At 36.7% G+C, this 13,758-nt stretch overlaps 1 protein-coding gene across 16 annotated transcripts in view; it reads left to right on the top strand.

The window, feature by feature from the left end:
- The window catches only part of PLEKHA5 (pleckstrin homology domain containing, family A member 5), a 209,781-nt gene that overhangs the window by 117,603 nt on the left and 78,420 nt on the right, over positions 1 to 13,758 (top strand). For all 16 annotated transcript variants that reach the window (XM_005866758.2, XM_014540161.1, XM_005866756.2 and 13 more), the window contains exons 2-5: positions 6,310 to 6,393; positions 7,338 to 7,458; positions 10,877 to 10,981; positions 13,290 to 13,362. In XM_005866758.2, coding sequence (XP_005866820.1) covers positions 7,351 to 7,458; positions 10,877 to 10,981; positions 13,290 to 13,362 — 286 coding nt within the window. In that variant the 5' untranslated portion in view covers positions 6,310 to 6,393; positions 7,338 to 7,350. The remainder of the gene's footprint in view (positions 1 to 6,309; positions 6,394 to 7,337; positions 7,459 to 10,876; positions 10,982 to 13,289; positions 13,363 to 13,758) is intronic.

The raw sequence follows: 13,758 nt of genomic DNA, 5'->3' as shown, positions 1-13,758 counted from the left end.
CTGCGCCTTCCCAGTTGTGACATTCAGAACTAGCCAGATATTTCCAAATGTCAGGACACCCAGTCAGTCCTGATTGGGAGAGGCTTGCGCTGCCACAGCAGAGTTTGCCAGCCATGAGCCCTGCGTCTGGTGCCCGTCCTGAGGGAGATGATGGGGGGCTAAAAAGCGATCGGCCCTCTGGGCGGGATGGTGGGATGCCCTTGCCGGCCCAGGATCCAGATCCAGCCCGCTGACGTTCACGCGGGTAGTCGGGAGCCACCTGGCAGCCGCTTTTATATCATTTCTTCCTTGCGGAGTGTCTAAGGAGGGGAAGCGGCCGTGGTGCCCGAGGGATCGTGCAGGCGGTGCAAGCCTGTCGGTGCCTGGCCCATTCTCCAGAGATTGGACCTGCAGGACTACTGAGGGAATGAGTGGCTGCCGCTGGGCTGGTGGGCTGCCGGGACAGGTCAGTCAGCTGAGTGGTGCTCCCACTGTGGGAGCACACTGACCACCAGGGGGCAGCTCCTGCGTTGAGCGTCTGCCCCCTGGTGGTCAGTGCACGTCATAGCAGCCAGTCGACCAGTTGTTCTGTCATTCGATTACTTAGGCTTTTGTATATATGGATTACTTTCCTTTATCCTTTTGACATATTAGGGTCAGGTATTTTTACCAGAAGCATGAAAACCAAGAGAGACCACATCTTTATTCTTTTCCTGTATATAATGAGTAGAGTGGAATAGCATGAGTTTTAAACAATTACTTGGGCAAGTGCTAATTTAAACTGCTTTAAACAGTTAGCGAGCAGTAATCTAATGACAACGACATAAGATGATTGTCCTGTAGTTAATAATAAAAGTAAATAATGATCGAGAACTTGTGTTCCAGGGCACGTTTATACCGTTCACTCTAAATCCTCATGAATATCTGCGCTAGAAAATGGGGGCAAGGAATTTTGTTTGTTTTGTTCACTACTATCTCCAGTACCTAGGGCAGTTCTGAAAATCTTAACAGTAGCTAGGATACAGGTTGTTGGTTATTAAATTGAGGAAATTGAGGTATAGAGAGATAAAGTAACTTGCCTAAGATCACCACATAGCTAGTAAGTGGAGGTGCCAGGATCTGACTCCAGAACCTGTACTCTCAACTGCCATTATTTCCTGCAGCCTCTGTTGTCTCTAGAGAAATAATGCAGGTGGCTTACTCATTACCGTTCATCATTAGAGGGCTGTGAAAGCCTGGTGCAGGGTTTCCCAGCATCAGCCCTATTTCGACCTGGCTACTACTTTCATGTCGAAAACTTCCCTGTTCATTGTAAGGTGGTTAGCAGCTCCCTGGCTTCTACCCATTATACCAGTAGTAACTTCCCAGTTGTGACATTCGGTACTATTGCCAGATATTTCCAAGTGCCTCCTGAGAGATGAAATCACTCCTAGTTGGGAACTACAGATCTAAACCTATGTATTAAAATTTCACTGACAGACAGATGTCTGGAAGGAAAAGTAGCTGAACACCTAGGGTTATATTTAGAAAAGTTTGGACTTCTTGGTGTGTCACAGTGAGTTCAGAGACAAGATGGGAATTAGTTTGTTCTGTGACCATGTATGTTTTATTATCAAGACCTGAGTTTCATACCTTCTTTGTAAGTACATATTCCTCTGGAAACACAAATTTATGTAAAACCGTATCTTCCAGTGTTTCCTTTTCATTTATGAAGCGTAAAAATCCCTGGCAAGGATTTTAAATCTGACACCTTGTCTAGCAAAGCCTCAAATGTATTTTCTAATAGCATAGAGAGGTATGTTACTTCTTAGCATAGTAGCACAGTCAGTTTTGCTATAACACAACACATATGTTCCTAAAAATCACCCCACTGTGCAAAATTGAGCAATGAAAAGCATGGGACTCCTGTTAAAAATGGGTTTCAGAGCATACCACTCAAAAAGTTCATTAGTCACACATACAAATAAACACAGGAACCTAATAAAAGTGGTTGCACCGTTTCACACACGCTAAATGGATAGGAAATACAAAAACACTGCAATTACACTTCGCCTTGAAAAAGACCTGCAGTTTGCTTGTGGAAATGGACATGGCCAGGCCTTCAGCTTGTGAGTTACTGGGAAGTGTTGGAAGTAGGGATGCATGGAATTAGCCAGAAAGGTGTATCACGTGTGGATGAGTGTGCTTCATAAAACAGGCAATGAAGTCGCTGGCAAATGGTTGAAGTTATGCAGCTGTGTGATGTGTGTGCACCCATGTGGCTGGAATTCTGTTGGGGTGCAGTTTTCTGCATTCTCCTGGAGTTGCCCACAGACAGGTTCATGCACAAACAAATAAGGAATTTATGTGATGCTCAGATTGCCCCCTAGTAGATGAATCACACTGGAACACACTGCTGCACAAGTATTAGAGTGAAACTGATGGTACTCCTGATCTGAATTTTGAGGCCCTTCAAAAAAAACATACCACAACCAAACTTGTAACTACAAAAAGGATGGCAAGTTTAGGCTGATGGAAAACATATGCTTTGTAAATAATGGAGACAACAAACTTTGGTTGAATTGAGGAAAGGCCGGGAATCATTCATTGTGTTCCCTGCCTGCCCTCATGGTCCTGAGCAGGCAGCCACTCCTCCTTTGTGCAGGGACAGTGGTCATGACTGGGTACTTACCAGTAATAGTGGTCAGCCAACTCTCTCAGGGCCCTGTTGCTATACATATTAAAGAGTTAGCGTATTAGGTGTTAAAAAAATTTTATACATTAACAGGTGCCTTTTTTAAAATATTTTTTATTGATTTTTTTTACAGAGAGGAAGGGAGAGGGATAGAGAGTTAGAAACATCGATGAGAGAGAAACATTGATCAGCTGCCTCCTGCACACCCCCTACTGGGGATATGCCCACAACCGAGGTACATGCCCTTGACCGAAATCGAACCCGGGACCCTTCGGTCTTCAGGCCGACGCTCTATCCACTGAGCCAAACCGGTCAGGGCTAACAGGTGCCCTTTTTTGGGGGGGAGGGGGAGGGAGATTTTTTTCCATAGACTCACTTGGATTTTATTTACATTGATTTTTTTATTGGCTGTCAGTATTTAACTCATTTTTAGTTTCTGTGAATGATTTAGAAATTATGTTTATACTTTGGTATTGTACATAAAAATGCAACGTACTATAGAAATAAAGTGTAAATGCCATTATAATAAGAAGAAATGGTTTTCAAATTTAAAAGTATTTTTAATTAAAATTTTAAATATCTAAAAATGTATATAAAATACAGTGGGGCCTTGACTTATGAGTTTAATTCGTTCCGAGACCAAGCTCGTTAAGGAGCTGGTTAACTCAAATTACTCTATCAACTCAATGCAAAAAATCAGCCGAGAGACAGCTGGTATCTCAAAAAAACTCGTAAGTCGGGACACTCGTAACTCAAGGCCCCACTGTACATTTGCTTAAGAGCAATGAGGATGGACAGTCCTGTCAGGTAGTGGGAAATTACCACGTTTTTACAGTTAGGACTGGAATTGATCTTGTGCTATGTCATACATTTTTATTTATTTTAATTAAATTTTGATAAAATTAGAAAATACTACTCTGGTTTTTCTGTTTACTCTGGTTTTTCTATTTAGTAAGTATGTTTTACAGGAGATGGCAATTTTTTTATTCTAATTGCCTGTAAAATGTTGTTCTTCTGATTTTGAATTTTATAGAAACCTCTACTAATCTTGACTAACTATTACTTAAAATATATCATTGTACAGATTTTTGGGATTTAACATTTTAGAAAATGCACTACATTTGTGTGTGTGTGTGTGTGTGTGTGTGTGTGTGTGTTCGTTTTAATTAGTAACCAAGAGCCAGATTTTAGGAATATTGTATAAGTCAGAACAAATGAGTAAACATTTCAGAAAACTTCTTTGTTTACTATGTTTTAGCAATTAGGTAAATATATTAGGAAAGATTATTTCGTTTATTAAAAACAATAAAAGACCTCAGAGTGTTCTTAGAGATTTTATATGAATTATGTTAATTTAATACAAGAACATTAAGTAGTAGAAGAAGAATGTAAAAATATTCATATTTGATGTTGGTTTTAGTCACTGGTCTTTTAACTAAGATGGAATATTAAGATTTTTATTTAATTTTACTTTAAGATGAGATGATAAAAATGTCAATTTAATTGAAATAGTGCCCACTTTCAGGGAAGAGACTGTTTGGGCTCCATTTTACTCATTCTTTATTTAAATTTCTTCATTGTCCTACACCTTGTCTAATGGTTACTTAAATCTATTTAGTGTTCAGGAAGTCATTGTAGTCTCTTAGCCCAAAAATTGCTGCAGAGCCATATTGTTATAATTTAGAGCCTCTAGAATATTAGGATTAGAGTCTACTGTATCCCTCCCAGGTAATATGACTTAGCATGGGGAAATGATGCAATATGTAGGGGGGGTGTTTGTTTTCTTTGTACAGTATTGGTTTTTAATACAAAGAATTTTCATATTTCTGTTCTATCACTGAGCCAACTCTAGCTCTTTAACGCCCGTTCCCAAGGAGAAGCTTTAAGGAAAAAATAGCTATTCTCCATTTTTCTTTATTAGAGAATCTAATCCCTGTCACAGGTTACTTTTCCCTCTTCTTCCCATGGTGTTTTATACTGTTTAAATATTAGAATTTACATACTTTGACACATTCATAATGGTCATCACATTTGAGTACTTCAGTATTTTCCAATTATCTCCAGAGGCTATACTTTATTTGTTTTTCTGTTACCAATTTATTGCTTATTACATAAATTTATTTCCACTATGGTACTTTTTTAAAATCAATAGGTAAGAGAGGCACTTGCTTATTTTTTATGTAATAAAAATACCACCCAAATAAATATCTAAAACCCACTAAATCTTAACACTTATTGGGTATGTTTGTATAAAGACAAACCACCACAAAAAAAATAAATAAATAAAACTGATATAGTAACATGTGCTTAGTAGACCAATTCACTGAAGAAATAATAGAAACTCATTATAGTCTACCAATCATTCTACTATGGCAACAGTCAATGTGTAATTTTTTAAAAACTGTATCTGTACTTTTTCTTCTATATGGTTTTAGTTTTATTTACTGTCTAGAGTTTCAAGTAGTGAGTTACCAGTAAAATATTAATGGCAGTTAGGATTTGGAAAAGGAACTTAAGTATCTAAAGTTTGCCAGAAAGTTTGTGGCTTGTGGTTGTAGAGTTCCCAAAATTCAGCGCACATGTAATAATCTTTGAAGATTTAAAAGCAGTATTCAATATAACATTTTGAAAATTTTCTTCATAATGAAAGTAAATCTAAGTTAAAACATACCAATGTTAGGTTGTTTCATGGATAAAACCCAATGGAAAAAATGTTAATTTCAACATGATGATATGTCTTCTATGTCGATGTATATTGCATATTACTTTGGGCATCTAATATCTTTGGCTTAGCTAGATAAATAGTTGGGGATATTTTCTACTCTCATTTCAAGAAGATAGTAGAAGACCTAATCTTATCACTCAACCTTGAAAGAACAGTATTTCTTTTGCAAAGGTCTTACTCTCAAAAAAAAAAAATAGTCACTCTTTAATTCACTTGATCTTAGCCAAAAGGGTGAGAAGTGATGTCATCCCTTTAATTCAAAGCAAACTTTTTTTTCAGCACAGATAACAAGTAGATTTTTCTTTGTTTCTGTTTTCACGTTTTATTTAGGGTTTTTATTTTCTCCTTCAGATTCCACCTTTCTATAGCATATTTTCCTCAAGTATCACAAAAAGCAATCCCATTACATTATTTATATAGCAATTCTTTTGTAAAACAAAAACACCATAAGTTACTGCTCTTCAAATGGTACTGTCTATTTGTTAATATGCTGGTGCCCTTATAGTAGTACTGTTAATTTTTCCCCAAAATGTGAATTTTAGCATTAAGTGCTTAAATTGAGACACAAAGTAATGGAGGTGGGTAGATACTAGTACGTACTTTTGTGGCCTACCTATCAAATGTAACATTCAGTAACCGTGGAAACAAATCTACTTTATTTATAAAATAGTGGGAAGAAAGAATTGAGGTCAGACTGGAGGGTTGAGCTTATCTGTATTGTAAAACTGTAAGTTAGCATTTACATGTGTACACACAGTGGATAGTAAAAAAGGTATATTTCAACAGCTATGGGTTTGAATTTCATCTTGTTTTATCCACTAACTTCAGTGTTTTAATACAGAAGTGGTTATTTTGCTATAAGAATATTGGAAAAATGTTTGTGATAATGAAAGAACTTATATACATTTTCTCTGTTTCTCTTTTCTTTCAGCCATAATGAAAGGAAAGTGACCTGTAAACACCCAGTCACAGGACAACCATCACAGGACAATTGTATTTTTGTAGTGAATGAACAGTAAGTAAAGAGTTTCGTGGAATGCCTCTGTTCAAAATGGCATTAGCATTGAGATTGCTGTTACCCATATTTTACTTAATGCAGTACAATTTAACAGTTTTCTTATCTGGATATGTGCAGTCAAGTATAATAACAGAATGACATCTGTTTATTGTATGTGATATAGAAACATTACCAAAAAATGTTTTTATAAGGAGTATAATTTCAAAAGATGTTTTTCCAGTCATTCAAAAAGAGGTATTTCAAGAGCTCAAGGTGTAAGGTCAGAAACTGTAAACTTGGTCAGATTGTTAAACTGATTTGAGCTCAGTTTTCTCATCATTAAATCAGAGATAGTGGTAATTACCATTTCTCAGGATTTTTATAAGCATCAAATGAAATATGTGTGGAAATATCTTATACTAGAAATCTATTCACAAATATTAGTTATTGATATCGCTGTTATTGTTTTCAATATTAAACAGCTAATCTTGTAACTAAATTTTTAAATTTCCAATTAGATGACCAAGTAGAGTATCTAATATTGCTTATTAAAATAAACATATTTACTTGCGTGGTGATTAGAAAAAGTATTATATGTAAAGTAGTTGTAAACATTAAGTTCTGACTCTAGGCAGCGGTTCTCAACCTGTGGGTCGCGAACAATGAAAATACATCCTGCATATCAGATATTTACATTACGATTCATAACAGTAGCAAAATTGCAGTTATGAAGTAGCAATGAAAATAATTTTATGGTTGGGGGTCACCACAACATGAGGAACTGTATTAAAGGGTCGCAGCATTAGAAAGGTTGAGAACCACTGCCTAGAGCTTATTAAGCTCTACCTAGTATCCACCTTTTTTGAGAAAGTAGGACTCCAGCATTGTTAACTCTAGGTAAGCTTTATTGTAAAGCAGTTTAAATACTCAGCAAGTTCTAGCATTCTGACATATATTTTCAGGACTGTTCCAGCTATGACATCTGAAGACAAGAAGGAACGATCTATAAGTATGACAAACGAAGCTTCTAGCTATAACATGACTTCAGATTACGCAGTATATCCAATGAGCCCTGTAGGAAGAGTAAGTTATTTTGCTTACTGTTAATTATTGATAGCTGGTATAATTGGTAGTCAGTATCTTACTATGACTCTCAGTAGATTTTATAATTACAGAATAATCATTTCATTTTTATTATTACATGAATCTAATTACATTCGCAGTAATTGACATAAGCAATGGCTTGGAATATAAAGTAATAAGATTATGTTTTAATAATGCAATGACTTACATTTTAAAAAATATTACAGAGTTCAGATTTTGAATAATTTTACAAATGTAATGGATGTCTGTGTGAAAGAATAGCAATTTATTGAATCAACTTAAGTTTTAAAGGTGAAGATTAATATAATGGCCTAGAAATTCCTATTAAGTATGCCTGGAGTGAGCAGTCTCACACTCTTTAAAAATGTAAATAATTTGTAATTCTTGTCTACACTAATAAAAGAGAAATGTGTAAATTGACCGTTACTTTGTGACGCCCACCAGCCAATCAAGAGTGAGTATGCAAATTAGTGGAACAAAGATGGTGGCAGGAGCCAGCCGGAGCAGGCGGGAGGCTTGGGTCACCCCTGGCGACAGAGGAAACCAATCTTCCCGCCCTCCCTGGCTGGCCGCCGAAGGAGGGGCCTGTGGGCGGCCGCCACGGAGCCAGCCTGAGCACTCGGGAAGCTTGGGCTGGCCGCCGAGGGAGGGGCCTGCAAACGGCCCTCAACCCTCACCCAGGCTGGCTAGGCACCCCAGTGGGGACCCCCACCCTGCAGGGGATGTGGCCAGCCTGAAAACAGCCCTCACCCCCTCACCCAGGCTGGCCACGCCCTCCAGTGGGGACCCTCACCCCATGGGGGCGCAGCTGGCCTGCAAACTGCCCCAGCCCCTCACCCAGACCAGCACCATCCCCAGTGGGGACCTCCACTCCAATGGGGGCATACATGGCTGGCCTGCAAAGCAGCACAGGCCCCTCGCCCAGGCCTCCCTGCCCTCCTGGGGAACCCCCACCCTGATCCGGGACACCCTTCAGGGCAAACCAGCCGGCCCCCACCCGTGCACCAGGCCTCTATCTATACTAATAAAAGGGTAATATGCTAATTAGACTGGGAGACCTTCCAGACAATCTTCTGGACCAAGCCATGGTGGTGGGGCTGAGGTAGAGGCAGTTAGGGGCCAAGAGGGGAGGGCACTTGTGGGTGATCAGGCCAGGATAGGATAGCAGTTGTGGGTCATCAGGCCAGTGGCGGGGGGGCCGGCGTTGGGGGTGATCAGGCGGGCAGGGGGACAGTTTGGTGTGAGCAAGCCGGCAGGGGGGGTCAGTTGGGGGTGAGCAGGCCATCAGTGGGGGTCAGTTGGGGGTGAGCAGGCCAGCAGGCAGAGTGGTTAGGGGCAATCAGGCAGGCAGGCAGGTGAGCGGTTAGGAGCCAACAGTCCCAAATTGCGAGAGGGGTCCCAGATTGGAAAGGGTGCAGGCCGGGCTGAGGGATACCCCCTCCCCCCCGCACGAATTTCGTGCACCAGACCACTAGTATAATATAAAATGCTAGTAAGATAACTGAGTATTATAATGCTTAATTAATAATTTTAATTAAAATCTAGAAAAATTATAGGTGGATTAGGGTCCACCAAGTCATCGTCTAGAAAGAAAGTTGGATCTGTGCCTCGTACTTTACACCAAAAATTTTCCAAGTAGGTCAGGTATTGAAATGTTAAAACTATAAAAGCAGTACAGAAAACAATGAAAGATTTGTTTGTTTTGTTAGAAAGAAAGAGAGGGGGGGGGGGGGGAGGTCCTGGCCAGTGGCTCAGTTGGTTGGGTGTCATCCCATGTGCCAAAAGGTTGCTGGTTTAATTTCAAATCCCAGCACATGCCCAGGTTTTGAGTTCAATCCCCGATAGAGGGAGTGCAGGAGGCAGACAGTCAATGCTTCACTCTCACATTGATGTTTCTCTCTCCCTCCTCTCTTCCCCTCTCTCTAAAAATCTATAAAAATATTAAAGAAAGAAACAAAAGGAAAAGAACAAACTCAGAATGTGAATGGGCTTTCTAAAAATGATATAAAACTCAGAACTCAAATTGAGAGATTCAACCATAGAAAATTGTCATGCGTGCATATATCTGCAATCCATGTAACAAAGAATAATTCCTTTATAATTAAAGAGGTGCTATGAGTCAATAAGAAAAAGGCTTACAAACCCAGTTTTTAAAGGGGCAAATATGTAAAATCACTTTACTGGAGGGGGGAAAATAGTTTTTTTTTTTCTAAAAATATGTGAAAAAGGTACTCAGATCCTTCATAATATGAAAAAAATGCCAGTTAAAACCAAAAAAGGACACCATTTTTTTCCACCTATCTGATTTACAAAGTTTAAAAGCTTTATAGCACAGACAAGAATGTAAATAGCCATTTTCTTTACATAGTGAGCTCCAAGAAATAGATGAACAGAAAAGTAAATATTATATATTAAATCATTTGATGGGGGGGAGATCTTCCATATATATGAAAACAATTATTTGAGGTAGATAGACACAGATGCACACACAGTGATTCTTTGGGTGCTGGTGTCTAGAACTGAGAAAGAAGTAGAATGGTCCTCGTATATCTTTTTGTACCATTTGAGTTTTAGATAATATTTAAACAGTAAAAGCAAATTAAATTTAAAAAACAAAAAACACATGCTTTAGGTAAAACGAAAAATTCTAATAAGCTAGCTTTCCCAAAGATTCTAAGTTGGAAAATAAGAAATCATTTGATATTACTTACTTTCATACAGAAATTAAAATTCAGCTTCTTGTTTTTATGTTTGTTGGTTTCTACTACCATTTATGCCAAAATAAATCGTTATGCTAAACATAGCAGTATCTTAAAAGTTTGTATATCCTTATGTGTACTTCTAAGACTATAGTAAAAACCATCTGTCTGGTATCATTCAAGTTCAGATTTGTCTATGACATTAAGCCTTGTTTTGACTTGATGTGTGATTTGTTTGCTTGTGTTTTATATCTGAATATTTCTCTTGTGACTTGCTGCTAATTTTCTGTAATTAAAATAACACTATTCAATGCAGATATATCGCATAAAGTTCCGTCTTTTGGTTTATTCTTCAAGATTTGTTAATAATTTTTATTCAAGGTTCATTCAAGTTATGTAGCAGGTAGGACAAAATACTGCCACCCCCAGTGCCTTTTTAGAAATTGTGTGTCCATCTTTTAAAGGAGAGATTGTAAAACCTGTGATCCTTTTATAATATCCCAGGGGAAGAAGTCTTTGTGCAGAATTATTACACTTGGAAGAACTAAGCCAGCAAAAGCAGAGTTGCAATAATTCACCTGAAAAGATTTAAGTCCTGCAAGTTTCAGAGGAATCTGAAAAGAGATTAAAATTGTGAGGATGAAATATAAACTCAAACACCTAATCATTAATACCACCTTGTGCTTTTTTCTATTTAGACTTCACGGGCTTCGAAAAAAGTTCATAATTTTGGAAAGAGATCAAATTCAATTAAAAGGAACCCTAATGCACCAGTGGTCAGACGAGGTTGGCTTTATAAACAGGTATTTATTTTTTCCTATTTGATGTGGAAAAAGGACAGAATAAAAGGGACTCTTCCCGTTGAATGTTCCTGAGACGGTTATGTAAAATGGAGAAGGACCTGTCGAGGAGCCACCCAGATTCTTTTACTTCTATTAGCACTAAGGATGTTAGAGGAACAAATGAGCCAAGAAAAGGATGATGGTTAGAACAGAGACTGTGTGTTTGTTATAGGTAGGTCTAGATTTGAAGTTAAATATATGCTGTATGAAATGTTAGGAATAACATGCTAAAATTTGGTGGCCAGAAATATTTTTTAAACTGAAAAAACCCATCCAGAGGTATTGTTCATTTTTCTGTTCATTTAAAAGCATTAGAGAAATATATAATTATATACTTTAATTTATAGAGAAATCTGATCATAATTTAAGACTTTTCTGATTTTCTTCCAGATTTTTGCGTCTGCGCTCTCAAGGCCTCTTTCTTAATGCTGTTTTTTGTTTTATTTTTCTCTTTCTTTTTCTTTTTCTTTTCTTGTTTTCCTGTTTGCCCAAACATGGTTAACATCCTGATAAGTTGGGCTATATATTGTTCTATTGTCTGGGAAACTTGATGACTAATTTTTTTTTTTTTTTGGAGCTTTGTCATATGTGTTGGAATTAGTAAGGATGCGTATCTATTTTGACTGCATATTGGCTGCTGTTTTCTTATTTAATTTCTGGTTTTCAGCTAGGTTTCAGCTAAATGACCACCAGATAACTGAGGTGATATATTTGGCATTTAAGACCTTTATCTGGTTTTATTCTGTCTCTGATTCTACATGTATACAGGTGATACAGAATAAGTTAAATAATAATTCATTGGTGGTGCATATTTTTTCTGTCCAATATTGCTAATTGTTTTCAGATGACCTAATTATTGTGTTCTTAAAATTAATAACGAATTTGGTAAGAAATATTCATTAAACATTGTTCCCTGTGAAAGATGGGTGGCAGCTAAGCTAATGTATTGGAAGAGGACCATCTTAAAAATCCAAAGAATTTCCAAATTATTTTTTCCAATTTCTCACTGAATTGATTGGATATGTAACTTGGGTTCAAGTTTTCATTTTTATTTAAAGATCATTTTCTATATTTTAACCATCTTATATTTAAACTTATCCAAGTTAAAAGATTTTTTAACTAGTCTTTCTAATGAGACCACATAATGTGCATAAATAGTTCAGTGCAATATTGAGCCTAATAGAGGTTATGGAACTCTTTATTTAAAATGATTCTTGTTCTTATTTCTTGATTCCTTAATTAATTTAGTATTTCAAAAGTGTTACCAACCAATTTCTCTTTTATGAGTTATTATTTTGTAATAAGTGTGACTAACAGAGAATATTTGTTTGCAGAGCTGCTTAAAAATCTTTTAAAAAGTGCCTGTACTAAAGAAAGACAATATAATTAGGAAATTGAAAGTACTATGTACCTTAATTTTTTTTTTATCCTTTCTTTGGCATAGCTGTTCGTTTTAAGGACAAATATTTTTCTTAAAAGAGATTTTCATCCATACAATTTCCTTAGTTCAAAGTCATCATAAGATACTGGTCACAATTAGAACTAAATTAAAAAAATATTAATCAATGAACATGAGAACTGGCCTCTTTTCTTTCCCCTTCCATCTTTTTCATGTTCATGTTTCCTGTTTTCTTGCAATCTTGCTTTCTTGCATATGGGACATGTGGGAAGATATATTTTATTAAAATTGTAATTTTGTTTGAGCTTGGTATTTTTATGAACTAAATTATTTAGAAGGAGCTGCCAAATAGGCACTCTTTTCTGCCAGATGAGCAAAACGCAAACCGTATATGTAAGAAGAAAACTGTGTTTATGAAATGTATTTATATGCTGAGGTTTCTTTAGTGCAGTCATTTTAAATCACCTCACATATTTTCCTTCTTGTTGACGATTAACATATTTATTAAATCTGGTTTACCAGAATGCCCGCACTGCTTCATGGTTCCATTATCCTCAGGCTCGCAGACATGTTTCCAGAAGAGTGAATTTCACATTGTTTAAAAATGTGAAACCAAATCAGATTGCTTCAACAGTATTCCTTTTACATGACTGTATTACTCTTCAGAGACCAAGTGTACTTTGGAATATCTTTATATGATGCAAGTCCCTAGAAAACTACCCCAAATTTTTATTAGCTTCTGAGTTAGATTTCTGTGTAGCAATATCAAACACACCTCGTTTTTAAAGCTTATTTTAAATAAATGCATCAGAAGTGGGTTTTAATTTCCTGAAATGAAAAAGAGTTCTTTGTTATGCTGATTGAATGCAGGACAGCACTGGCATGAAGCTGTGGAAGAAACGCTGGTTCGTGCTTTCTGACCTTTGTCTCTTTTATTATAGAGGTGAGTTTACCACTGTCTTAGTGTGTTATTTCATAATTGCAATAGAAGATATGTTAAGTATAGGATAGTTTTTTTAAGAGAAAAACATTACAGTTCTATCTGTTATTTTATGTCAAAAAATAGTATCAAGAAAACCTATTTTTCATTGACATATAATACCAGTAATTGAGATAAAACAGAAGACGATATACTATAGTTTTTCAAACAGATTAGTCTGAATTTTGGTCCCATTTCTGTAATCTATTGGTGCTAATCTGATTTGTTTTGTGTAAAGAGCATACGAATCTTCACTGTATCATGTTATCCTTTAATACAGTACCTAATAGATAAAAATCATTCGTTTGATGAGATTCTTTTTTTTTTAATCTTTAAATTCTTTTTTTTTTATATATTTTA

This window comes from Myotis brandtii, unplaced genomic scaffold (genome assembly GCF_000412655.1).
Source record: "Myotis brandtii unplaced genomic scaffold, ASM41265v1 scaffold237, whole genome shotgun sequence".
Classification (NCBI taxonomy): domain Eukaryota; kingdom Metazoa; phylum Chordata; class Mammalia; order Chiroptera; family Vespertilionidae; genus Myotis; species Myotis brandtii.
Note: the sequence above shows the minus strand (reverse complement) of the source record. Positions and strands in the feature narration are given on the sequence as shown.